We start from the raw sequence: 27,707 nt of genomic DNA, 5'->3' as shown, positions 1-27,707 counted from the left end.
CTCTTAATCTCTTTCTTCCTCTTTTTCTCTTATTTATGCTTGTTGAAAATGGTATTTTTGGTTGAGGTTATTTTAAGGTGGTGTTGAAATAAATCCTGAGACTGTCCTCTTGTTCAACAGTGCATGTTCTTTTAAGCCTACACATCCAGGGTCATCCTACCAAAATAAATTATATGGGCCCTGTGCAGAGCTCTCAACTGCCTGACTTTATTTATGAGCTTGGCTGCTGGCATAACGTTTATAGTTTCCCCTGAGCAAAAATGGGCTCCCTTTTCTTTTCTCTGTCTTTTCCAAGAATTGCTAGCAATCTTATTTCTTAAGTAGCTGTATAGGTCTGTGTCACTTACTATTTTAGCTTTATTGTCCCCCTCAGGGAATTTTAAAAATTTAGTTGAATGTCAGTCAAATCAACTGTTTTATTTATTTATTTGTTTATTTATTTATCTTCGGCTGCATTGGGTCTTCGTTGCTGTGCATGGGCTTTCTCTAGTTGTGGCGAGCGGGGGCTGCTCTTCCTTGCGGTGCATGGGCTCTAGGCGCGTGGGCTTCAGTAGTTGTGGCACATGGGCTCAGTAGTTGTGGCTTGCAGGCTGTAGAGCGCAGGCTCAGTAGTTGTGGTGCACGGGCTTAGTTGTTTCGCAGCATGTGTGATCTTCCCGGACCAGGGCTCAAATCCATGTCCCCCTGCACTGGCAGGCAGATTCTTAACCACTGCACCACCAGGGAAGTCCCAAATCAACTGTTTGAACAATTGTATAGGCAGATGGAACTCAACATTGTGCCCATTTATAGGCATTCAGGGCTATCTGAAATCATCAAGAGATTTCCTTTACGTTGGCTTAAGCTGGATAAAAATATCCTTTTGTTTTTATTTAATCAAAAAATTTTTTTAATTTTGGCCGTGTCGCGTGGCTTGTGGGATCTTAGTTCCCAGGGATCGAACCTGGCCATGGCAGTGAAAGTGCCGAGTCCTAACCACTGGACCACCAGGGGATTCCCCAAAACATCCTTTTATATATAGGAAAGTTGACTGACTTTTTTCTTCTTTTAAAAGCAAATTTCCCACAACTTATATTTTTCAGAGTATAACCTTATTTATTGGAATTATTTGGAGATTTGTAGATCTGTACAAATAAGTGTGTCAAGTACCTATTTCTTGTGTGGAGAAAGGTCTTAAATTTTCCAGCGAATTGGGGAAATACGTAGATTCTTCACTTTGAAAGCTGACACACTAAACATCCTTATAACATGCATACAATTCAGAATCTTTATTTTCATTGTCCTTTTGTGCAACTAGCATAACAGAATATTCTGGATAAACCCATTCATTCTTTTACCTCTTACTTTTGAAAATTAGATCAAGGTTATCGGAATGAACTTTTCTACCAATAGCTACCCATGGGTGTGTCTAACTTCCTTGGATTATGAGTCTGTTTCAAACTGGGTTTTAGTCTTTCCAGATCTGAACCCTCCCACTTCAGTTAACCTGCCTGATACTGGCCCTGTCCGGACAGAAGTTGATGCTTGAGGGGGTAAGATTGAGGAGGCGGGCTCTGTAGGCTAGTAGATGCTGTCGGAGGAAGCAGCAGCATGGGGATTATCTGCGCATGTGCAGATTATGGTAGCTCAGTCTGTCTTTGGAGAATAATCAGTGGCCTCTATTATATGATGTTGGCGATGGTTTTAGGTATTAAGAAAGGAACCTGCTGAAAAGGTAAGGTGCTGCCAGGCTGTGGGAGGCCCTGATCAGTAGTACTGGGAGCACTGAGGCTTTGAACAGCGAGTGATGTGACAAAGGCGTGAAGTAGGATGACAAGCTGGGAACAGAGGGCGTGGTAGCCGTGGGCCGGGCTCTGGCTGCTCACTGTGCATTCTCCCGGGCTCACTGAGGGCCCACGCCTGCTCTGCCCACAGTTTGTGTGCTTTTGTGTGGCTCAAACCGGGCCACTCATCAGGTCATTCCTGTGACCACTGTGACTGGCTTAAGTGTAGGCGTAGGACCCAGTGAAATGCAGCGAGGCTGCATGGGCTGCGGGGAACGCATCCGGTGAGGCTGGGTTTCTGGAGCCATTGTGAGCAGAGAGCTGAGAGCCAGCAGAGACGGAGGGACCCCTGCTGAGAGATGGCGGGGGTGGGGGGGAGGCCGGGGGTGGGGGGGGGGCTGGGGGCTTTGAACCCCTGGCCAGTCTGATCGTTATGGTTAAATGCTTCATTAAAATCCCTTTTGGCTGCAGCCGTATGAAGTTGAGACTTCTGTCTCTTGCTCCTGGAAGAGTCCTGACAGAGGTGGAGTCACATAATCTGTGGGCAGTGTTACTAATTAGGAATCTCTGGGTAACCGGTCTGGGTCTCTGGCACAGAATAGACACTCAACAAATGAATAACATGAATTAATAAATTAATTACATTAACAAAGGTTAAACCGATGGGTGGCAGCCATCTCAGGGATTTTTAATAGGTGCCTTGCTTTGTAGTATATCTGACTGTATTGACTAAGTTTTAGAGAATAATTCAGCTTCCTAGCGGGATACATTTTTAAAAGACTTAATTTTTCAGGCAGCTTGAAAATAGGATTATTTTCATGCAGTCTGAATGTGTGTATCCTACCCGCATCTCTCTCTGTGTTGTGTCAAAGATATTTTATAAATTTTATGAAGGGCAGGATGTCTTAAGTATTTCTTCTGGTTACATGCCATATATTTTCTTGGATTGTGTTTTGTGATTTTTGCCTTTCCCTCATTTCTTCTCCAATATCTGACCTCTGAATAAAATGGTCCTGGGAAAAGACTTTCATTAGTTTTATAGTTTTAAACAGATTAAATCTGCCTTTTGGGAGAAGGATTGGTGTTTCTGATTTTTCTACCAAACGGCTGGATTAGAAAACTCCTGAAGCTTCCTGACTACCCCCGTTTTTTTTTTTAATAAATTTATTTATTTACTTATTTTTGGCTGCGTTGGGTCTTCGTTGCTGCACGCGGGCTTTCCCTAGTTGCAGTGAGGGGGGGCTACTCTTCATTGTGGTGCGCGGGCTTCTCATTGCGGTGGCTTCTCTCATTGCGGAGCATGGGCTCTAGGCTCGCGGGCTTCAGTAGTTGGCGCGAGGGCTCAGTAGTTGTGGCTCACGGGCTTAGTTGCTCCGCGGCATGTGGGATCTTCCCGGACCAGGGCTCGAACCCATGTCCCCTGCATTGGCAGGCTGATTCTTAACCACTGCGTCACCAGGGAAGTCCCTGACTACCCCCTTTTATGAGTTCAAGCAACTTTATGCAACTAGGAAAAATGTGTATCTCTTAATTTCTTTAATTAAATTTTTTTTGCAAACAAGTTTATTATATGACATTTTACCATGCGATTTTATTTTATTTTTTTGATGTGGATCATTTTTAAAGTATTGAATTTGTTACAGTATTGCGTCTGTTTTATGTTTTGGTTTTTTGGCCGCGAGGCACGTGGGATCTTGGCTCCCTGACCAGGGATCCAACCACACCCCCTGCATTGGAAGGCGAAGTCTTTACCGCTAGATCGCCAGGGAAGTCCCTACCATGTGATTTTATTTTTCCAGTTTTATTGAGATGTAATTGACATAGAACATTGTATTGGTTTAAGGTATGCAGTATAATGATTTGATATATGTGTATATTGCAAAATGATTACCACAGCGTTGTTAGCACTCATCACTTCATATAGTTAACAATTTTTTTCTTGTGATGAGAATTTTTAAGGTATACTCGCTTAGCAACTTTCAAATATACAATACAGTATTGAAAGTACTTTTTTTTTTTTTTTTTGCGGTACACGGGCCTCTCACTGTTGTGGCCTCTCCCGTTGCGGAGCACAGGCTCTGGACGCGCAGGCTCCGTGGCATGTAGGATCCTCCTGGCCCGGGGCACAAACCCGTGTCCCCTGCATCAGCAGGCGGACTCCCAACCACTGCGCCACCAGGGAAGCCTGAAAGTACTTCTTTTTAAATTGGAAAAATCAGATGCTTGTTTTCCCTATTATAAGAGATTATGACAATTCCAAGTGGTCTGAAGAATGTTTTATTGCTTTACTTTTTCTTCATCTATGTCAAAATATTCTGCAACTATCATTGAGTAGCCCATCTTTTTTGCAAACTCTGTCATTACCACTACTGTAACAGGGGAAATGGAATCACAGACACGAGGTGAGCATTCAGTGAGAGCAAGAATGAAATCTCCGAAGTCCCTGTTATGAACTTGTTTGTCAGTAATTACAGTTTATTCATAACTACAGAGATGGACGCCTTTCCTCTTTCTCTCTCACACATGTAGTTACTCGCAGGTGGAATCATTCATTGTCCAGGAGCTCTGGGTTCAAAGTTAAAACATCCTACTTGGCTTTCCCTGGTGGCGCAGTGGTTAAGAATCCACCTGCCAATGCAGGGGACACGGGTTCGATCCCTGGTCTGGGAAGATCCCACATGCCATGGAGCAGCTAAGCCCACAAGCCACAGCTACTGAGCTCTCGTGCCACAACTACTAAAGCCTGTGCGCCTAGAGCCTGTGCTCCACAACAAGAGAAGCCACTGCAATGAGAAGCCCATGTACCGCAATGAAGAGTAGCCCCCGCTCGCCGCAACAAGAGAAAGCCCGCTTGCAGCAACGAAGACCCAATGCAGCCAAAAATAAATAAATAAAATAAATAAATTTATTAAAAAATAATCCTACTTAGTGCCACAGGGACATCTACCATAAATGAAACATTTCTAAAATTGATGCGTGGCTGGTGAGAAGTGCACCTCGATTCCTGACGTGGTTCTCCTGCTGCCAGAATGTCGTGGCACCTTATGATGTGAAACAGGCCAGAGCACCTGTCATGACTCTGGCCAGCTGATCTTGGGACCGACCACGTGGGAGCCAGGCTCCCCAGGCCTCCTCAGTGCCATGGCGGGCATGCACCCCTCCAGACCAGTGAAGTGACTAGACGGCGTTAACGTGGCCATTTTAACTTAATGCTCTACACCGAGTTATCAGTGCTTTAGCTTTAGTCAGAACTTTTTTTTTTTTTTTTTTTTTGCGGTACATGGGCCTCTCACTGTTGTGGCGTCTCCCGCTGTGGAGCACAGGCTCCAGATGCGCAGGCTCAGCGGCCATGGCTCATGGGCCCAGCCGTTCCATGGCACGCGGGATCCTCCCGGACCGGGGCACGAACCCGTGTCCGCTGCACCGGCAGGCGGACTCCCAACCGCTGTGCCACCAGGGAAGCCCTAGTCAGAACTTTTTACGTGTTAACCGTGTAACTCTGTCATTGAAATTTTAGGGAAAATGGAGGATTTACAGTGTTAGGCTTGGACCGAGGGGGTAAAGTATGGGGGCACATCTAGGGAACAGGTGTGGGCGTCAGACACTTCTGGTCTGAAATCTGGCTCTGCTGCTTTCTAGCTGCGGGGCCTTGGGCAGTAGTAGGTCTACGGGCTGCATGTGTATTTTATCATTTGTTCGGTGGGACCACTATGTCTAGTTTTCAGCCAGGGTTAGAAATAGTGTGCGGACAACACTTCGTACAACGCCTGACACTCAGCAGTTGCTCAGTTAATGTGAGTAGTGTTTTTGTTATTATTACCCTTCTTTCGTCCCTTCTGCTCAAGGGAGAAGTTGAGAGGAATCTTCCTCAATGGTGCTTCCTTCTTTACCTTCAGCTTTTCTAGAAGAGTCCTGGATTGGCCTGATTGTGATTCTCAGCAGTTCGTGAGTGAGTGAGGAGTGAGTGAGCAGGTAGTGGGCACCGCTTGAAGCCAGCACAGCCTCTGCACCCAAGACGGTGGATACCTGAGGCCGGGCTCTGCCCTTGGGGGCTTCTCTTCGTTGGGCCCCGAATGCTGGGCTGCAGTGCAGCCCCTGGGCCACTTTCAGAGAGTGTTGTGGCATCTGCCGTGGCCGAGGCTGGTGCTTCCTTTCCTTGGGAAATCGCGAGAGCTTTGTTGGCCAACCACGTTACCGAGGGGCTAAATTTCTTGAGATTTAATATTGAGTCATTATCCTGTGTATTTTCACAACTGCTGTTTTCTGGGTTTTCTAACGTCTCTCTGAAGCACCTCTGAGTTAACCTGTGCAAGTGTGGGAAAGCATTAAATACCTGTAGGTCCTTTACAGGAGTCAGAACCCAGACGGAGTCGCTCAGCTGCCTGCACCCAACGGTTCCCTTTCAGAACCGGAACCAGAACCAGAGTCGAGGCCTCCTGCCTTGCAGACAAATATTTTACTTTTCATGTTGCTGGTCTTAGAAAATGTCATGATACCAAATTTAGCACGGCAAACTGTTTATCTAGTTGCTTTTCTTAGATTAGAACATAAACTTGTCTTCGGTTTTGGCCGCTGCAGACATTTTGATTTCTCCCTGTTCGGCAGCCTCTGGATCTCTTCCCCCAGCTGACTGGCCGTGACCCTCAGCCTGCTTTATATGGGTTAGAGGACTCATCTTCAGCCCAAGCAAAACCGGTGGCCAGTGCCATTCATTTTCCTTTCTTTCATTAAAAGGTAACCCTACACTGCACTTTGGACTCCCTGTCCTACAGAGCAGCTTTTCTTTTCCAGATAGTCAGAGATGATTCTAGAATCCCAAAATGTTCAGTAGTCCAGTATTCAACCTGCAGGGTAGAAAGTAAAGACTTCTGTTCTATTTAGATTGAAATTAGAAGGTGGTGCAATGGAGAATGGCTGAGGAGAGGCTGTGTCTCCCTGTGATGGATGGGGGAAGGATGCAGCCATACTTGTGTCCTGTTTCAGGCCTGGCAGTGCCGTGCAGGGGCCCCATGTTTTCACTGAGGCTTTTCAGCCTCGGCCTAGAAAAGCTGATGAAAGCTTTTTTTCCTCTCAATCTAACCTCAGCAGAGCAGGGATGGGAATGAAAAGGCTGTCAAACTGGGGCACAGCCTTCTCCATTGAGTCTGTAAGATTCTTCAGGATGAGACAAAGACTCCATCCTATTCAGCCTTTTGTTCTTCCCAGAACCTAACACCGTGCTACACAAAGGCATTTTGTTGAGTGGAATTGGATGTTTACTGTTCTTTCTTTTGGTTCTCAGAATCCCGAACATGTCCTCGTGCCAACATTTGGGTTCCCGTAGCCCATTCCCAGACCTTTTGTCTTTGGGTTTATCTCAAAGAAGAATGTTCTCATAGCGGTTTGTGAATATAGTTTTACAATATAATTTTCTCTTAAATCATTCTGTTTTTTAAAAATTAATTAATTAATTTTTGGCTGCATTGGGTCTATCGTTGCTGCGCGTGGGCTTTCTCTAGTTGCGCCTAGCAGGGGTACTCTTCCTTGCGGTGCGCCGGCTTCTCATTGCAGTGGCTTCTCTTGTTGTGGAGCACGGGCTGTAGGTGTGCGGGTGCAGTAGTTGTGGGTCACGAGCTCTAGAGCGCAGGCTCAGTAGTTGTGGTGCACGGGCTTAGTTGCTCCGCGGCATGTGGGATCTTCCCGGACTAGGGCTCGAACCCGTGTCCCCTGCACTGGCAGGCGGACTCTTAACCACTGCGCCACCAGGGAAGTCCCAGCATTCTGTTTTCAAATACTAATTTCATGTATAAAGTTGCTTAAAATAATTGTTAACTGGTTATCCTAAACATATTAATTTTGGGTAACAGAACTAGAATGACCTCATAGGCATTCACCAGGGATCCACAGCCTCCGTGACCTGTGAGCTTGGCCTTTGGAGCTGGATAGACCTTAGCTCCAAGCTGAGCCTTCCCATGTACTGCTCGTGTGACCTGGGAAGATTTGTCGGGTCTCTAAACGTAACAGTGAAATGAAGATTATGTGAGGACCTAACTCATGGGGTTATTGTGGGGATTAACTGAGGTCAGATATGCAGTGACAGCACAGTGCATGGCAGAGAGTAAGTTCTCCAAAAATGTTTAATTGTTGTTTTTATTATTATTATTTTGGTAACTTTTACATGAGCCAACTGACGGCTGGGATTGGCCTGACCCATGCCATGTTGGTAGTTATTTTGAACACCTCCATTCTATTCCCTTCAGAATTCCAAAGCTCTTCCCAGAATTTCTGCCAGTTCCCTTGGATGTTTGCACTTTCACAGTCTCCTCTAGCATAATCTTCTGCTTCCACTGAATTAGTTCAGGTTATAGATTGTTTCACCATCCATTTAGGCACCTCTGGTCCATGACTCAGCTGTGTTGTATTAAAACCCGCCTCTTACTTAATTACACAGCCCTTGTCCAACCCATCAAGGCAGTACAGTATACAACCTACTCTCCTGAAGATTTGGGGCAAAGGAAAGGTTCAGTAAAGCAACGGCAGAGATTAGATTTTTCCTCCCCATCCCTGGGTTTCTTTCCCCTGGCACTTTGCCACGTAATCAAAAAATGCTTAAATTAAGGTATAAATATTTTCTAAAATACACCGAAAGATTCACAGTGCTTGTGGTTTTTTTTTTGTTTTTTTTTGTTTTTGTTTTTTTTTGTTTTTTACGGTGCGCGGGCCTCTCACTGTTGTGGCCTCTTCCGTTGTGGAGCAGAGGCTCCGGACCTGCAGGCTCAGCGGCCATGGCTCACGGGCCCAGGTGCTCCGCGGCATGTGGGATCTTCCCGGACCGGGGCACGAACCCGTGTCCCCTGCATCGGCAGGCGGACTCTCAACCACTGCGCCACCAGGGAAGCCCGTGCTTTTGGTTTTTAAAAATATTTATTTATTTGTTTTTGGCTGAGTTGGGTCTTCGTTGTGGTGAGTGGGCTTCTCATTGCGGTGGCTTCTCTTGTTGCAGAGCATGGGCTCTAGGCGCGTGGGCTTCAGGTGCTGTGGCACGTGGGCTCAGTAGTTGCGGCTCGCGGGCTCTAGAGTGTGGGCTCAGTAGTTGTGGCCCACGGGCTTAGTTGTTCCGCAGCACGTGGCATCTTCCTGGACTAGGGATTGAACCCGTGTCCCCTGCATTGGCAAGTGGATTCTTAACCACTGCGCCCAGGGAAGTCCCAGTGCTTGTGTTTCAATTATGGGCCTAGGGTGAGTTTCTTTCCCTCTTCTGTATTTCTGAATTTTTAAACATTGCATACATAAGCATGTTTCTTAATTTTTAAAAAGACCAGTTTTAAAAGCTGGAGGAGAAGCTTTGTAGGACTGGGGAGACTTCAGTACAAGCAGGATAAACAAATCCTTGCCCAGTGATCCTCATCTCCTTTTTCTAATCCTTTTAAACGTATTTCTCACAGTTTCCTCCGAATGGGAGTTACTTTATTTCCTGTGTGCATCACAGTGTGAGACGCCCCCTGGTTGGCAACCCTCATAGGCTGCTTTGTCTTGACCTGCCTGTTGCTTCTGGAAAGCTCTTTGCATGCTTTGGTCTTTTGCTGCTCCGGGATGGAGTTTTGAGTGGTCAGGTTCCCAGCTCTGGCTTCTGCCCTCACTTCCACAAAGAGTAGAATCTCCACTTTCTCGGCTCTAATGAGTTCACTCCTCCAGCCGTTGTGTTACGGCTTCTGATCCCAGGGCTCCCACGACCCCCTCTGCATCTTCCGTGATGCTGAGTCCAATGGGCATTTTACGGTTCTTGCCTTACTTGATTTCTCAGCAGCAATCGGCATAAACATTCTCCTTTTAAACCACTCCCTCTGCACCCTCTCCCCTGACAGCACGCTCTCCTGATTTTCCTCCTAACTGGCCATGCCTCCAAGTTTGCTTTTCTGATTCCTCCTCTTCCTTCAGAGCTTTAAGTGTTGGATGCCCTCAGGTCTTTTCCTCTTGTCACTTTGCATGCTCTCCTGAGGTAACCTCTTTCAGTCCCATGATTTCCAATATAATTTATATGCCAGTGACTAATAACTTAACTGCATTTCAGCAAACCTAAGACATCAGTGATTGTAAAATGCACTGAGATTTTATTTACTACAGAGAAAGAAAAAGTGCTGCCAGTTAAATGCCACAGTGGCTTCTTACCACATTAATCATAAGATACATCCCATTTTTGGAAATGTCAGAAAGTGAAAAATGTACACTCAAGAGTTAATGATAATCGTGTAATATATTTTGCATAGATGAATTGCCATTTGCAGAGCACGAATGCCAAGTGTGTCTTAAGCGTGGTGTTCCCAGGAACGTGCAAATGAATTGCAATAACTTTGTCTTAAGAAGCTGGTGGTTTCCTGGGCTTCCCTGGTGGCACACTGGTTAAGAATCCACCTGCCACTGCAGGGGACACGGGTTCAAGCCCTGGTCCAGGAAGATCCCACATGCCGTGGAGCAACTAAGCCCGTGCACCACAACTACTGAACCCACGTGCCACAACTACAGAAGCCCGTGAGCCTAGAGCCCGTGCTCCACAACAAGAGAAGCCACCACAATGAGAAGCCCACACACTGCAACGAAGAGTAGCCCCACTCACCACAGCTAGAGAAAGCCTGTGCGTAGCAATGAAGACCCAGCGCAGCCAAAAATAAATAAATAAAATTAATTTATATCTAAAAAAAAAGAAGCTGGTGGTTTCCTAAGAGTCATTATCTCTCTAAGTATGAAAGAAGCCTTATTACCATATAGTTTATTACATGTGTAGGTGAGGTAAAATTAAATCAGCTCGACAGTGAGGCAGAGTTATTGAACCAATGGGTCTTCATGATGGTGCCCAAACTCTTGAGATTTATTTCATTTTTTCTAGAATTGACTGACTCTAGCATCACAGTCAAGAATGTTCTGGCTGTCTTAGTGTAAACCATGTGGTGGTCCCAATTTTAGTGCTCTCATCTTCACAGAAATTCTCAGATTACGGGATTTTAATTTTTATTACTCATTTCTTTTATTACATCACTGGGAAATCATGCTGTTGGTGTTTCCCTCATTTTTTCCCCTCCCTCCCGTTCAGCCTTACTTTTGACAGCTGTGAGACCTGTGAGAACGATTGCCAAATCTTGAAATGTAATTTTCCTGCAGCAGCATCCAAAGTTAACAAAAAGACATGGAAAAATCTCATTAAGTGTTTTAACCTACCACCATCTGCAAACCTTCTTCTGTTCCACTGAGGTTTTCTAAAAATAATCTAAGTGGTATAGCTTTCTTCACTTCTATAGGGAGAATAATTCATACTAAGTACTTTGGCTTCAAAATATTATCTTATGTTCAATGTGGTTACCCTAATAAAGTTTTGCTTCATTGGTTCTAAGTGCAGAGAGAATTATTTACATTCTGTTTTTAGATATTTTTAATTGGTATATCAATCCTGGACCTCTGGTTAATTTAGCTAGGCATATTTCAGCATGCAAATGAGTTTTTCCCCATAGGAATGTCCTAAAAATAATATATCCCCTTGCTTTTCTCCTCCCACAGTCTCTTCCATTATATCTTTCTCATAGTCACTTCAGAATAGAATGTTTAATGACAAAAATTTAAATACCAGAATCCAATCCCGTGGGAATTGAAAAATATTCTCTTTAAGAACTCTTGGGTCAAAGAAGAAATAAAGGGCTTCCCCGGTAGCGCAGTGGTTGAGAGTCCGCCTGCTGATGCAGGGGACATGGGTTCGTGCTCCGGTCCGCGAAGATCCCACATGCCGCGGAGCGGCTGGGCCCGTGAGCCATGGCCGCTGAGCCTGCGCCTCGGGAGGCTGTGCTCTGCAGCGGGAGAGGCCACAACAGTGAGAGGCCTGCGTATCGCACACAAAAAAATAATTAATAAATAAATAAAAACAAAACACAAGACAGTTCATATTATTCCTCTGCTCAGAACTTTGCTGTCATATCTGAGCTCACTGAGAGAGGCCCGCATACCGCAAAAAAAAAAGAAGAAATAAAAACTGCAGTTATAAACTACCTAGAAAGTAATAAGAATGATAATACTGCAAACAAAACTCGTAAGATGCAGCCAAAGATTTAGCTGGAGGAAAATGATTGGACTTAAAGCTTGTTATTAATCAAAAAGAATGAAAATTGATGAGCTATTAAACCCAAGAATTTAAAACTGAGCAAAGAGGGACTTCCCTGGTGGTCCAGTGGTTAAGACTCCATGCTTCCATGGCAGGGGATGCAGATTCGATCCCTGGTCGAGGAACTAAGATCCTACATGCCTCATGGCACAGCCAAAAAGAAAAAAAAATTATAAAAAAAATTAAAGTGAACAAAGAAACAAAAACCACATGATATACTCAAGGAAAGCATGTTAAAACATTTATTAACAAACACAAGCAGAAAGTAATGACTGGAAAAGAGAAAAATTAACTTGATTAATCCAAGACCTGTTACTTAGAAGAAAAACATATGCATACCTAATCACAAAGAAATAAGAACATAGTTCACAATATTAGGAATGAGAGAAGGGGTAAGGAGAGAGGGATTTACGCACAGACAAGAATTAAAAGATTGTAAAGAATTTGAAAATCGGCAACAAGATAATTTGAAAAGAAAATAGATATCAAAATGAGATTTAGTAAAAAATAGAAACATTGAACAGATCTATAATTGCACAAAAAATTGAATGAATTATTAAAGTCTTGTTTCTGAATAAAGAAGTACCCATATTTCTTTCAAATAGTAATTTGTATGTTGAAAGCTTCCTAATTAATTTATGTAATTTTAACTGTAATGATTTCTTAAAAGCATAGATGCAAAAAACCAAAAGGGAAAACAAGAATAAAACAATTATAGCAGATAAAATATAAGGAGTATTGAAACACTAACACACCGATTCCAAGTTGATCATATACCAAGATCCAGGACTTCTTTAAGGATTAGGAAATCTATTACTATTATTAGTAGCACAGGACTAAAATAAAAAAGTAAATATCCAAATATATATTTAAAAGGCATGATGTTCATTCCTCATTTTCAAAAATCAAAACTCTTATAGGAGTAGGTCACTTCCACTATGTGATTTTTAAAAAAATCAACATCAAACTCAAGGGTAAAATATAGGAAGTGTTCCCATTAAAAACAGATGTGCACATGAAAAGATGTTAGCATCATTAACCATTAGGGAAATGCAACTAAAAGTCACAAGTTACTATCTCATACCTACTAGGATGGCTATGATCAAAAAAAATTATTTAACAAGGGTTGGCAAAGACATGGAGAAATTAGAACCCTTTTAGATTGGTGGTGGGAATGTAAAATGATACAACCACTTTGGATTTGGAAAATAGTCTGGGAGTTCCTCAAAAGGTTAAACAAACAGTTACATATGAACCGGCACAATTCCATTCCTAGGTGTATATACACCTAACATATGTCCTCATAAAAACTTGTATGAGAAAAAACTTGTATAAGAATGTTCATAGCAGCATTATTAATAATAACCAGGGCTTCCCTGGTGGCGCAGTGGTTGAGAATCTTCCTGCCAATGCAGGGGACACGGGTTCGAGCCCTGGTCTGGGAAGATCCCACATGCCGCGGAGCAGCTAGGCCCGTGAGCCACAAATACTGAGCCTACGCGTCCGGAGCCTGTGCTCCGCAACGAGAGAGGCCGCGATAGTGAGAGACCCGCACACCACAACGAAGAGTAGCCCTCGCTCGCCGCAACTAGAGAAAGCCCTTGCACAGAAACGAAGACCCAACACAGCCAAAAATAAAAAAATAATTAAAAAAAATAATAGTAATAATAACCAAAGGTAGAAACAACCCTAATGTCCATCAGCTGACAAATAGATAAATTAAAATGTGGTATATCCATATAATGGAATATTTTTGACAGTAAAAATAAATGAAGTACTGACACATTCTACAAATGGATGAACTTTGATTGAAACACGGATTGAAAACATGATGCTAAGTGAAATAAACCAGTCACGGAGTACAACAGACTGTACGATTCAGTTCATATGAAGTGTCTGGAATAGGCAAATCCATAGAGACAGAAAGTCGATTGATGGTTGCCTAGCGCTGAGGTGGTTAGTGGGGAAAGAGGGCTGACTGCTACTGGGAACAGGGTTTCCTTCTCGGGTGATGAAAATGCTTTAACACTGACGGTAGTAGTGGTTGCACAATGATGATCTACACAGTGCTGTGAATATACTAAAAAGCGTTGAGTCGTATGCTCTTAATGGGTGAATTGTATGGTATCTGAATTCTGTCTCAATAAAACTGTTATTAAACCAATGAAAAGCCACACAAGAGTGTTGTCACCACTGTTATTTACTGTTATTCTGAAGGTTCTAGTTAATGCCATTAAACAAGGGGAATGAAGGTATAAATAATGGAAAGGAAGAAATTATTACAGAAAATATTCCTGTCTACTCGGAACATCCAAGAGACTTTGGTGAAAAAATTATTAGAACTAGTAAAAGAGTTTGGTAAAGACGCAGTTATAAAACATACAAATAACAATTAAGCCATAGGCTACTATCCTTACTATATAAACAGTTTTCATGAATGTATAAGAAATGATGACCACCTGGTATGAAAGTAAACCAATGATGTGAGGACCATTTACGAAAGAGACAGACTGATGAATAACCATGTGAAAGAATGTGGAGCCCTGTAGTAACAAAAGAAGTTTTTTTTTTTTTGCGGGACGCGGGCCTCTCACTGTTGCGGCCTCTACCGTTGCGGAGCACAGGTTCCGGACACGCAGGCCCAGCGGCCATGGCTCACGGGCCCAGCCGCTCCGCGGCATGTGGGATCCTCCCAGACTGGGGCACGAACCCATGTCCCCTGCATTGGCAGGCGGACTCTCAACCACTGCGCCACCAGGGAAGCCCTCAAAAGAAGTATTTTTTAAAACCATAAGCTGGTAGGTTAAGAACACTGCTGTTGAATGACCATTCTTGATACACATAGACATTCACAAGGCCTCAGGAATGATGCAACCACCCCCCGCATAAATTGTATGCCCCCCAATTATAGTAAATACCTGATTCTTTATTTGCCTCATTAGGTCCCTGGAAATTGGGAAGAAGTGGGACAAGACGCTCAAGTACTATTCCCAGAAGTCTAGTTTGGTTCTAAGGGCTCAGAGGAAACTGAGGCAGTGGAATGTGTGGAGTGATGTTTGCCCTTGGAGTTGTCCTGACGGTCCTGAGGGGTGTCCATTCAGTCCGCTGTCCCCGCAGGGCTTCCTGGAGCAGTTGAGAAGCCTTGGGCTCTCCAACTGCATCAGCACAACAGCTTCTATATTAGACGAAAGAATGGAGCACATATGATTCACTAGTCTCTCAGCTGCCTCATGGAAGCAAGTCACCATCCTGATTTGAGGGATGAGGGTTGAGCCAGTGTCTTTTTTTTTTTTTTTACATCTTTATTAGAGTATAATTGCTTTACAATGGTGTGTTAGTTTCTGCTTTATAACAAAGTGAATCAGTTATACATATACATATATCCCCATATCCCCTCCCTCTTGCGTCTCCCTCCCACCCTCCCTATCCCACCCCTCTAGGTGGTCACAAAGCACCGAGGTGATCTCCCTGTGCTTTGCGGCTGCTTCCCACTAGCTGTCTACCTTACGTTTGGTAGTGTATCTTTTTGTAGATGGTTAATCCTTGGCAGTAGTAAGTAGCATTGCTAAGCACTGCCATCATTACTAGAATGTTCATCGAGTGTTTGGGGTGGCTCTGCCTTATTGGAGTCGTCATTGCTGCTTTTTTCCTTTGTAGAAACTGTCTTGTCATTTCCTTTACATTTCATATTGAAATGACCCCGATGCACATATTCTTGAAATTACTCTACATTTCAGAGATGTATGCTTGATAAAAGTTGTTTCCAGAAGTCTCCTGTAGCAGTTTGAATTTTAGCTCAGGGGTGAGAATTCTATTTATTAGAAAGATTTTATTATAAATATTAGCATCTTAATTTGGTAGATTTTCTTGCTAAGCATTGCAGAACGTTCTTCTGATACTTTTTGCTCCTGTATGTATATTTGTATTTCCTACTGGTTTATATGGAAGCAGATAACCTTGGGGCCATTTCTACAACTGAGAAACACATAGGAAAATACATTATTTTTTTAATAGAATGCTATTCATATATAGTTAATGTGTAAACTCAACTTTCATGTGTATGCTTCCTGCCTTAAAATTACATAATTACAGTGAAGTAAAAATGTTGACCTATTTAAAACACAGAAAGGGTATTCTTAAAGAATAGGATCTATACAAGGGGAGGGGGAAGGGTAAGCTGGGACAAAGTGAGAGAGTGGCATGGACATACATACACTACCAAATGTAAGGTAGATAGCTAGTGGGAAGCAGCCGCATAGCACTGGGAGATCAGCTCCCTGCTTTGTGACCACCTAGAGGGGTGGGATAGGGAGGGTGGGAGGGAGATGCAAGAAGGAGGGGATATGGGGACATGTATATGCATATGGCTGATTCACTTTGTTAAACAGCAGAAACTAACACAACATTGTAAAGCAATTATACTCCAGTAAAGATCTTAAAAAAAAAATAGGGTCTATAACTCTTGTGGTACATTTAAGGAATTGGTGAATTTTTATCTTTTGATATACAGAATCATTGTGAGATCTAATTAAGAGGGAAAGTTTTGGTTTTTATTATTGGGAGAATTTTCAAAATCATATTTGGATTAAGCTCAAGATTACTTACTGATTGCTTTTTGTGAATAGCTTTTTTGATCTCCTCTAACCCTGTCACATTGATTTCTCTAGGTTGAAAATGTCCGCTTGGTAGATCGAATATCTTCTAAAAAGGCGGCCCTTGGTACTTTGTATTTGACGGCTACTCATGTCATATTTGTGGAAAATGCACCTGACACAAGGAAAGAAACATGGGTATGCATTCCTTATTGTTGGCTTTATGTGTTTTCCATTGTTTTAAGTAACAAGTTTTGACCCCCTCTTTTTTTGTTTGTCCTTAGGGTGAGGAGGGTGGGATTTGGCGTCTGGGTGTTCAGAGAGGACTCTTCTTGGAACGTGGGTTTTGCCTTTTTTCTGTAAAGGGGCACATCCACTTGATCTGTTTACTCATTTTAAGCACCAATTATTTGAACATCATCAGAGACATAGAAATAGCCAGAGCTGTAAGTGCTTCGTGTCACAGCTGTCAAGTAGAGATTCAATAATGTTAGTGTACCAGATACAGCATTTCCACAGTGCTTTATTTGCAATCCACTTCATTTGTAGCATCCTGTAATGCAGGCCGTTTAGTCATCTTATTATGTTGTCTGCGGTTTTCTCATAACTTAAACAAGAAAAGAAAGTCTAGGGAACAGTCCCATCATCAGGTATTTCTGCTACATAATAATGAGACCATTAGATAGTTCTTATTTTATATAGCCACCCAACCATGACATTATGACCAGAACCAGAGTCCCTGAGTTGTAGATTTTGCCTTTTCTGTAGTCTGTAGACTTTATCTTTTCAGCAGAAGGTGGCAGGCACTACTTAGTGGAGAGGACTTTAGAGAATGAAGTGTTGCCACTGAGGGCTGAGCAGAGAGAGACCCTCCTGAAACGCCTGAGCACTTCAGCATGATTTCCTTTCAAGTAAATCTCTTCTGCAGCCTGCCTGACCACCAAGACCTTCGAAAACAACAATCTCACGTTGCTGTTGAACTTGAGAGCATTCCATGTGGAATTGAGGAGCATGGTGGCACCTCCCCGCGGAGCTGTCTCTAACTTTTGTTGATTGCAAGGTTTACTTTACTAACTTCTCATGACCTTGTTTAATTTTAGCTACTCAGTGCATTTCAACATTTGACGGCCCAAATGTTCCCTTACCTGGACCTGTGCAGAATTGTATGCCGAATAGTTTGCTTCATATAATTAGTTTGGATATCAGAAAGCTTGGCACTGAAAAATAAAATGATAAATTCAGACAGTGGGCTCTTACCCCAAACACGTAGATTCTTGTCATCTGAGTGCAAGCCAGCTGAAGGTCAGGGAGTGTTTCTTGTCTATGTGTGTGGCTCAGAGATCTGTGTTACTTTTTGTCCTATGTATCTGTTATTTGTGCTTAGTTTACCCACATTAACTTTTGGTGGTAGATTCTTCACAGTCAGATTTCCACCATCGAGAAACAGGCGACAACGGCTACCGGGTGCCCTCTGCTCATTCGCTGCAAGAACTTTCAGCTCTTACAGCTCATCATCCCTCAGGAAAGGGACTGCCATGACGTTTACATCTCTCTCATCCGCCTTGCGAGGCCAGGTAGGGCAGAGCGGCTCGGCATTCAGCTTGGACCCACTCTTAAGACATTCACAGATTGTGTTGAAGAAATATGGATAATCCTTCATAATTACAGTACTTTAGGAATTATCCCAGCCTTCAGATGAGGCCAAGAAATCTGACTGATAGAGTTCCTTGTCTTTTGGGGGGCGCCTCCGTCTGAGTTACTTACTGTATGAGCTTCTTTCATTAGTCATAGTTTTTATGTTGGAGGGGGTTTTAGCTGTGCTTCACTTTCGGGGTGAAATCATCCCAAAGTATGCCCTTCTGATACTGTGGTAGTCAAGCCACCTTGACTGAGCCCTAACACAAAACCCACAAATGGTTTTGTGTGGAAAACATTGATATCAAACAGGTCTAGGGCAGTTTTCCCTATTTGGGGGCTTTTAAGGTTTGGTTTCTGTTGCTTTTTGATAGTGATATGTATTTCCCAAGGTTGGCATAACTAGACCTTTGTTAGCATCAGTGAATGTTCGGGGTATGTATATGTTGATTCTCCTAAACAAAACCTCCTTAAGTGTTGTGGGAAGAATGGCTGATTTGAAAAATATATGCTATCAGTTACTCTCTGGTTATATATCCCTCAACGTAGGGTCTTTAGAATTATAGCTTATTATGCTTTAAGTCTAAGAAATTTATAGCTTACTATGCTGTAAATGTATGAAAATCTACACAGGTGTTTCTTGTGTACGTGGCTTGTGTGAACTGTAGGGTTCCTTTGTTCAGTGTCTTGGAAGTATACAGTGAAAGGAGATCATTTGTATAAGAGTAACATCCATGGTAGTGTTTACCCAGAAGTCATTAATAAGGGAGATAGGACATGTGCTTATAGTTACTTTACTAAATGCTTTTTGATTCAGGACAAGAAGTTTGATTGTAAACTCTTCAAAGCATTTGGTTGGGTCCTCAGATTCCTATGATACAACTGTATTGTCTGTTGAGAGCTGAGAGCTAAAGTTACGTGATGGGAACATCAGAATCTGATCGTTATGAACTTGACTTTGCTCCCCTTTCAAGTCAGCCCGTTGAGGCTTTTTCATCTCAGTGTGTTGAAAAGAACTGCCGAGTTAGCCAGAAAAGCAGTTGAACTTTTTGGAGGGCGCACTATAATTGGAACAGAAGTTCTGGGAAGATGTACGTGAGGTTGCATGTAGCAGAGAATGCGAGGGGAATTGCGCGCCAGCAGTTTCTGTGTCACTGATTAATGGATGTACTGGATGATAAATGTGCTCTGACCGGATTAATGGGATTTAGGAATAGCCCAGAGAACTGGGAAAGGGCTGAGGCACTGGAAGAGTAGATCACAGTGGCGGTGAGGGCTCTGGCCCCAGATGACAGTGAGTGCCCAGATTCACATTGCGAGGGTCCCCAGGGAGGAAAATCACTGTGTTCCCCTGCTTTTAAAAATATACACTTTTTCTTAAAGATGAAGTTTTGGGAGTTCAGTATTAGCTGTAGCCAGAGACCAAAGAAAGAAATTATAGTCATTAATTGAATTAAAGCCATTACCTTAGAAGATTTTTTAAAAAGCCACCAGCATTGTGAAACATTGGAATTAGAAATGCCAGTTTATGTGAAACCTAGTACTTTCATGAGTATGGGAAGAGGAAATAGAATCCAAGCAGCTTCACAGTTTAATGCTAAAGGCAGTGCTAAAATTAGGACATATTACAGCCTGTCACCTTGGAAGCAGGGTGTTGACTCTGGGTGGAGGTGAGGCAAGGTGGAGGGAGTTTCCACCAGGAGTGTGGTGGCTTCTCAGACCATCCCAGGACCTTTTACACATTACACCTTTGCACTCCTCAAGGTATTTCAGGAGAGGGGTGTGTGTGTGTGCGTGTGTGTGTGTGTGTGTGTGTGTGTGTGTGTGTGTGTTTGGTGGGGAAATGACTTTGAATTCCAGCAGCATAATATCCATCTCTGGGGTTATTGTGGTTGGTCACCAGCACAAATCATGTGTTTTCAGCTCCTTATGGGCACAGCTAAGGCCCTGTAGAGGACACTTTTTTTTTTTTTAACAAAAGAAGAAATGTTTGGGAGTCCATTTCAGTCAAGGCCTGTGAAGGAGATAGCTTCATAGCTCTTGCGAGTCTGTCTTCACCGAATTACAATTTCTGGGATAAGGGTAAATCAAATGACTAAAAAATTTGTCTACATATTATTGGTTTGTCTTTCATATGAATTCAGATTGGTCAGAATTTGGTCATGGACTCTAAAAGATCCCAGCCAAAAAATAACGTAGCCAAATCCAGTAAGCTCCTTAATTCTCCGTAAAGAGATAAGTTAAAATAGGGCTGTGGCCCAAATGAGAAAAGAAATTAATGCTGTAGATCTCATGTACTAATAAGGTTATACATTTTTCTGATTCCAAGACCCCTGTTTCTCAGAGGGCTTCCATTTTCCCCATGTTCTTTCTTTTCTCCTCCCTCTAATTAGCCTCCTGCTGTTTATTTTTTTGTATCAATTATCTTTCCCTCTGTAGCATTCTTGGGTCCTTTAATATTTAAGCCATCTCTTTTGTTTATTTTCCCACTTTTATTAAATTGCAGTATTTTTTCAGCCCATCTTAGTCCCTAATTCTTCAGCATGTTTACTGTGATTTTTAAAAATCTCAGGATTGATATAGTCTAATTTGCCTAATTTAACTTTTTACTGTTCTTATCTCAGTCAGTGCCACTCAAGCAATTTTTACAGTAACAATTTCCTTTTTATTGATGATACTAATCTCCGGGTCCCATAGCCCTTTTTTACTATGTGTTAGCTTCCACAATCCGGATGTTTAATTTGAGCACTTGTTTGTTCAAAATAGACAAGAAAGTTCTCATTTTTTTTTAATATGCAAAGTCCAATTAATAGCTGTGTTATCTTCTCACCCCTCTTTAAATGGGTTTTCAACTACGTTTATTTTCAGTTGCCTGAATCCATTAGGGCGTGTAGAGCAATTTAACTTCCTAAAGTTAAGGGTTAGGGTTTACTTTGGGTTCTAAAACCTCTGTGTTCTTCCAGTGACTGCTGGTGACTTTTCCCTTTCCTTCCTCATCCTTCACATTCTGCTGATGCTAATTCATGTTTGTGTTTCCTTTCGAGTTTTAAAAAAATTTGCATAACAGCCCATAATGTAATTGGATTATTCAGGTTTTACATTGGTTGTTACAAGTTTCCTTTAGTTTTTTTTTTTTTTTTTTTTTGTGGTTTGCGGGCCTCTCACCGTTGTGGCCTCTCCCGTTGCGGAGCACAGGCTCCAGACGCGCAGGCTCAGCGGCCATGGCTTACGGGCCCAGCCGCTCCGCAGCATGTGGGATCTTCCCGTACCGGGGCACGAACCCGTGTCCCCTGCATCGGCAGGCGGACTCTCAACCACTGCGCCACCAGGGAAGCCCTCGATTTTTAAAGTATTTTTGATTTTAGTATAAATTACCTTCGGTTTTTCCCAGTTAGTCAATAATAAGAGAGAATGCCCCCATGTTTTCTTTTCTGTTTTCCTAACTGCTTTGTTCTGCCCGAAGGCTCTCTTACTTGGTGGAATGAACACGCTTTCCTTTCTTACGGGAGGAAGGAGCAGAGGTTAGATGCCGAGACAAGGCCATTTGTAGGCTTGGTGCTTCCAGGTTGAAAGAGTTTCCACTTGATGGCCCATGTCTTCTCCAGGAGTAGAAAGGGGGATTATCTGAGCGGGAAGGAATTGATGAGAGCAGTAGGTATCGAATCGATTGCAGCCACACATGCATGCTGCCCTGTGTTAAGGCGTGGGCTGAACAATGATGCTAAAGTAAGATAAGGTCAGTCCCGTCTGTGTGTCTCTGTGCTTGGGTGGAGCTCATGCGCCTCTGCTTAGTCCTGAAACACTGACTTGGCCTTCTTAGAACCACAGACAAAATGCTACTCATTCTTAGTTTAATGTAGTATTTGAGAAATGGCCATTTTTCTTTCTAAATAGAAGTCTGCCCTTGTTTAGCGGTTATATGATTTAGGTAGGTAAGTAAAGGAAGTGCTAGAATGATTTCCACATAAGCTTTTCTGAAAATTTTTTTAATTAGAGGTGCACATTCCGTTTACTCCCCCCCACCCCATCCAAAGGCATGCTGAGGGTTTGCTTCTCGTTGGAGGCGCTCTTTTGCCCTCCTAGTCATGAGGCCCCAAGGGCCAAAGCCTTCAATGCATCCCCTGTTGAAGGTGCCAGGCCACGATCAGCAAAAGGCGTTTTATGTTGGATGTGATGGCCTAGACTTTGCGACGTGAAAAGCCAGTGGAGTATTTAACGTGTTTGTTTTAAGAGTGGGTGGAAAATCAGGGATTTGGCCTTCCCAAAGCACATAAGTATTTTCTCCCAGTTCAGATTCTGTAAGGACCGGAGATTTCTCAAAGCCCTACTTTGGTTGTTGTTGGTTTTAATTTACCTACCTTACTTAACTTATCTTAATAATGTTGATTACTAAACATTCTGCTACGTATTTTGCAAGAGATGGAGATGAGGGGAACAAAACCTTATGAATGGGAAATATTCAGTAAAATTTACAACTTTGTTAATGGTATTTTTAAATTTCTCAGAGTAGACAGTTCTTAGCTGAGGGCTTCTCCTGAGCTGGCCTCTGGGTAAGAAGCTTGCCCACATTAACAAGACTGAGCTTTGACTGACAAAAATGTGTTTCTCTGCCCGCATGTAGAATTTTAGGTAAATTGGGCCAAAGGTATGGTTGATCACCCTTTTCCTTAAAAATAACTGAAAGAGAGGGCTTCCCTGGTGGTGCAGTGGTTGAGAGTCCGCCTGCCGATGCAGGGGACATGGGTTCGTGCCCCGGTCCGGGAGGATCCCACATGCCGCGGAGCGGCTGGGCCCATGAGCCATGGCCGCTGAGCCTGCGCGTCCGGAGCCTGTGCTCCGCAACGGGAGAGGCCACAACGGTGAGAGACCCGCGAACCCCGCCCCCCAAAAAATTAACTGAAAGAGAAAATTTCATTATTTCAGTGGCAACCCATTCTGATGTCTCCCAATTCAAGAGTGATCTTCTTAATGTCGGTGACAAGTTATTCTTGCATTAATTTATGTGCAGTTTCCTCACCTCTTCCCAATGACAGCAAGAATGAGCCCATACATAGAAAACTATCTGCAGTCATAGAATGGTTTTCTTCTACCTTTAAACCTATTTGTAGGCATTTAGCAAATGGAATTTAACTTCCATTATTACCCCATCTTCCTTAGCTCTTCTTTCACTGAAGGAACTGAGGCTTTCTCAAGAGATTCTCTTGGCATCTTAAACAAATTGCATTTGTGGTTAACATTATGATATCAGAAGCCTGAGTCATGAAAATGGTACTTAGAGATGGAAAACATATGTCAGTGTTGAGCCGACCGTTCCCAGAACAGGATGTCAATTTAATATGCTGTCTGTCCAATTTGCTAAGATGACAAGAAACCGTTTTTACTGGAAGTGTCTGTGCTGTGTGTGTGTGTGTGTGTGTGTGTGCGTGTACATGTACCTGTATGTGTGCATTTTCTTTGTTGAAATCTCAGTATGCTCAATTTTCAAATTTAGAAATATGACATCGAGAGAGAATGAAATAGACATAGCTTATCTCACTGATAAACCCCAGTCTTCTCGCTTCTTTTTTACAAGAAAGAGTGCATGTCTAATTCAAAAGTCTGGTACTTAAAATATGACCCTTATCTTATCATTCTAGTAGATGAGTCATTTCAGTAGTAATCAAAGGAAGCTGGAAACTTGAGTTTTGACCTTACGCTGCCTGTGTATTATTGCAGCCTTTTGCTGGTGGTGAGATGCTTTGTTGGTCCTCCAGACACACATTTAGGAGCACTGAAGTGTCCATGCTGAACGCCATTGACAGATGAAGGAACAAATGGGGTGATCCAAGAAAGCTGTAAGGAGGAAAAATTCTGTTGAAAAAAAAAAAGAAGATTAGGGGGATGGTTGGAAAGAAAATATACAAAAGCGGCCTGTCTGGGGAGAAGAGAGAAGGGTCTGCCTTGGAGTGGGGGCAGAGTGCATGGTGGTGAACGCCAGACTCCCTCCCGCCTAGCTGTGTGACCCTGGGATCGCTGCAAAACACCCCTTTGCCTCAGATTTCTCACCTGTGCAAGGAGACCTGTCATGATGCTTACTAGATGGGTCAGTACATTTAATCAGAACAGAATCTGGAATGAAACAAGGGTTCACTGAGTATCAACCACGATTTATTATCACCAGAAATGCTTTGATTTGCACGGTCCAGTAGGTAGCTCCTAGCCGTACATAAACAAATTTGAGTTCTGGTTTTCTAAGGAATATATATGTTCTTTTTTTTTCTTTTTTTTTAAATTGAACTATAGTCGATTTACAATATTGTGTTAGTTTCAGGAGTTCAGCAAAGTTATGCGTATATATTCTTTTTCAGATTCTTTTCCATTATAGCTTATTACAGGATATTGAATATGGTTCCCTGTGCTATACAGGAAATCCTTATTGTTTATTTTATATATAGTGGTGTGTATCTGTTAATCCCATACTCCTAATTTCTGCACCCCCCTTCGCCTTTGGTAACCATAAGTTTGTTTTCTATGTCTGTGAGTCTGTTTCTGTTTCATAAATAAGTTAATTTGTATTATTTTTTAGAATCCACATAAGAGTGATATCATATATTTGTCTTTGTCTGACTTACTTCACTTAGTATGGTAATCTCTGGGTCCATTCATGTTGCTGCAAATGGCAATATTTCATTCTTTCTTATGGCTGAGTAATACTCTATTGTATGTATATATATATACACACACACACATATATATCTCACATCTTCTTTATCCATTCATCTGTTGATGGACACTTAGGTTACTTCTGTGTCTTAGCTATTGTAAGCACACATATATTCTTAATTACTTTTTAATCTCCATATTTTATGTGGTCTGAAAATATATTCGCTTTCAGAAGCAACTCAAAAAAAAAAAAAAAGATGGGGAAGGCCATGCTCCTGAAAGAAAAGAAGTTCTTGTGAGGTTGAGTTCAGTTGTCCTGAGGTCTTGTCGTTGTTGGGAAGAGGTGGGTTCACCCACCTCAGAGACAGGGTACCCTGGGAGAGCCCCAAGGGGTGAGAAGCTGGGCTGGCCTCTCCAGCCCAGACAGAATGCATTTGGGGAAATTTGATTCTGGCTTTAACTTGGCTTGATTTGGCTTTATTCTCCCCCTTTCTTTTTTTGCAGTGAAATATGAAGAGTTATACTGCTTTTCATTCAACCCCAAGCTGGATAGAGAAGAAAGGGAACAAGGCTGGATGCTGATCGATCTCAGTGAAGAGTACAAGCGAATGGGCCTCCCTAATAATTACTGGCAGCTCAGCGATGTGAACAGAGATTACAGAGTGAGTGGAGGCATTTGGTGAAATGCAGATACTTAATCCAGATGAAACCATGATTTCACATAGTTTAGCATGACTTCTGTTTGATCTCCTTCAACTTCGATAGCTCTTTGTGGGTACAGATGTGTGGATTCCCAAGTCTCCCTTGGTTATTGCCGGCTCTGTTTCCTACTTGCACTTAGAATCAGAAAGTGTGAACAGGGTCACCCCAGAGAACATCTCCTCTAATGGATGAGGGAGTGGAAACCCGGAGAGGCCCAGTGGTGGGCCTCAGGGCCAGCACCTCCCTTCTCCCAGCCAGTCTTTTTATAGCTCAGTGAGTGATGGCTGGGGAATCACAGAGGCTCTGCTGGCAGCTTGGCATGAGCTCTCTGTGCTCACTGAACTCTTGATTGGTACACAGGGTCACCAAGAGCCTTCCCTAGAGAAATGAGGAGAAATATGTCTGCACTTACAGAAGGGAATGGGCGATGCAGCGAAGCAGGAGGGGCAGGGCCAATTCCATATTCTCCCTGAGGGTGGACTTACAAATCAGTGTTGGTTTCCCTGTGAATTTTTAAAGTGTTTTCAGTAATAAAAGTACATAAGAACATTGCAGAGAATTTACAAAAGAGAAGAGAGCCGGCATCGCATTGCCCTAACATTCTTCTAGAAGGTTTTAAATTTTTTCTTAATTTTTTTCTCATCTGCATAGTCCAATAACTTTTTTCTTACATGAGTAATGCATTTCATTGTTTGGAAAATGTCAGGGCAAAGGAACCGTTCAAATATATACAACAAAAATGGAATCATACTACATATGCCTTGTGTTTTGCTTTTCTTCACGTAGCATATTGTGAGTGTTATCCTGTCAATAAATATATTTTATATCATTTTAAAACATTATATAATATGACATAGTATGGCTATATCATATTCTATCTGTCTAATCTCTAATTTTTAGACATTTAGGTTATTATTATTTTTCACTATTTTAAATAACATAGTGAGAACATTCTGGTAACTGTACCTTTGCCCATGTTAAAAGTCTTTTTTTTAAAGACAGATTCCTAAAGGTGGAATTTGTATGTCAAAAGGTTTACTCAAATTTTTGTACATATTATCAAAAAGAACTGCAGGGCTTCCCTGGTGGCGCGGTGGTTGAGAGTGCGCCTGCCGATGCAGGGGACGCGGGTTCGTGCCCCGGTCCGGGAAGATCCCACATGCCGCGAGTGGCTGGGCCCGTGAGCCATGGCTGCTGAGCCTGCGCGTCTGGAGCCTGTGCTCCCCCACGGGAGAGGCCGCAACAGTGAGAGGCCCGCGTACCGCAAAAAAAAAAAAAAAAAAAAAAAAGAAAGATTGTACCAATTTATATAAATTCTCAACAGTTGTGTAGGAGAATGCTTGAGTCTTTGTACCTTCACCATTAAAGAGTTTATTTCTTAAAAATCTTTTGACAGCTTGATAGTGGGATAGGTGATTTCTCAACTTAATCTTCACACCTTCATCTCTTGAATTGTAGTTTCGTACATGCTGACCATTTATATCTTGTCCGCTCTTAACTGACCATTTCTGGCCGCATATTTTGAATCCTGATTACTTTCTTCACCTTACCATATGGATTTTCTATATTGTGACAGTATTCGTATCAGTAATTAAATGACTGTGTAACATTCCATCAAGTGAATGTACCATAATATACTTAAATATTTCCCTATTATTAGACATTTAGATTACTCATAATTTTTGCCATATGAATAGTTCTGGGAGTAATATCTTTGTTCGTGTGATTTTCCCCGTATTTTAAATTATTTTCTAAGGATAAATTCCCAGGACCAATTACAAGGCATAAGAGGCTTAAATCTTTTTTTTTAGATTTCAAGCAGGCAGGCCATTGATGGTTTTGCTTTTGATCAGTATTTAGTTGTTAATTTCTGTTCCCTTGTATAGCAAGCAGTATATGTGACCTGTAAGATTTGAACTTTGGGGATTTTTTGAAGATTTATGTCTTCATAAAACACCCAATATTTGATTAATTATCAATATTTGATTTTGTCAATGTTTTGAGTCTGGAAAAAATGTGTATTCTCTGTTATTTGGGTATAAAATTCTGTCTCCATCTAAATTAAGTTTCTTATGTTATTTTGGTCCCTTTGCTCACTTGATTTCTGACAGAGGTATGTAAAAATTTCCCATTATGATTGTTGATTGGACGTTTTCTCCTTACATTTCTAAAGTGTTTGCAGTATATATTTTTGAAGTTATGTTGTCCAGCACATAATGGTTTAGGACATCTGTTTGGTGTGCTTTTTAT

The 27,707-nt window shown here is 42.3% G+C and overlaps 1 protein-coding gene across 1 annotated transcript in view; it reads left to right on the top strand.

Moving 5' to 3' along the window:
* The window catches only part of MTMR7 (myotubularin related protein 7), a 94,136-nt gene that overhangs the window by 21,530 nt on the left and 44,899 nt on the right, over positions 1-27,707 (top strand). The window contains exons 2-4 of the mRNA XM_065900067.1: positions 16,554-16,676; positions 17,890-18,052; positions 25,260-25,417. Coding sequence (XP_065756139.1) covers positions 16,554-16,676; positions 17,890-18,052; positions 25,260-25,417 — 444 coding nt within the window. The remainder of the gene's footprint in view (positions 1-16,553; positions 16,677-17,889; positions 18,053-25,259; positions 25,418-27,707) is intronic.

This window comes from Phocoena phocoena, chromosome 21, assembly GCF_963924675.1.
Source record: "Phocoena phocoena chromosome 21, mPhoPho1.1, whole genome shotgun sequence".
NCBI lineage: Eukaryota > Metazoa > Chordata > Mammalia > Artiodactyla > Phocoenidae > Phocoena > Phocoena phocoena.
This window is presented reverse-complemented; position numbering and strand designations above follow the sequence as displayed.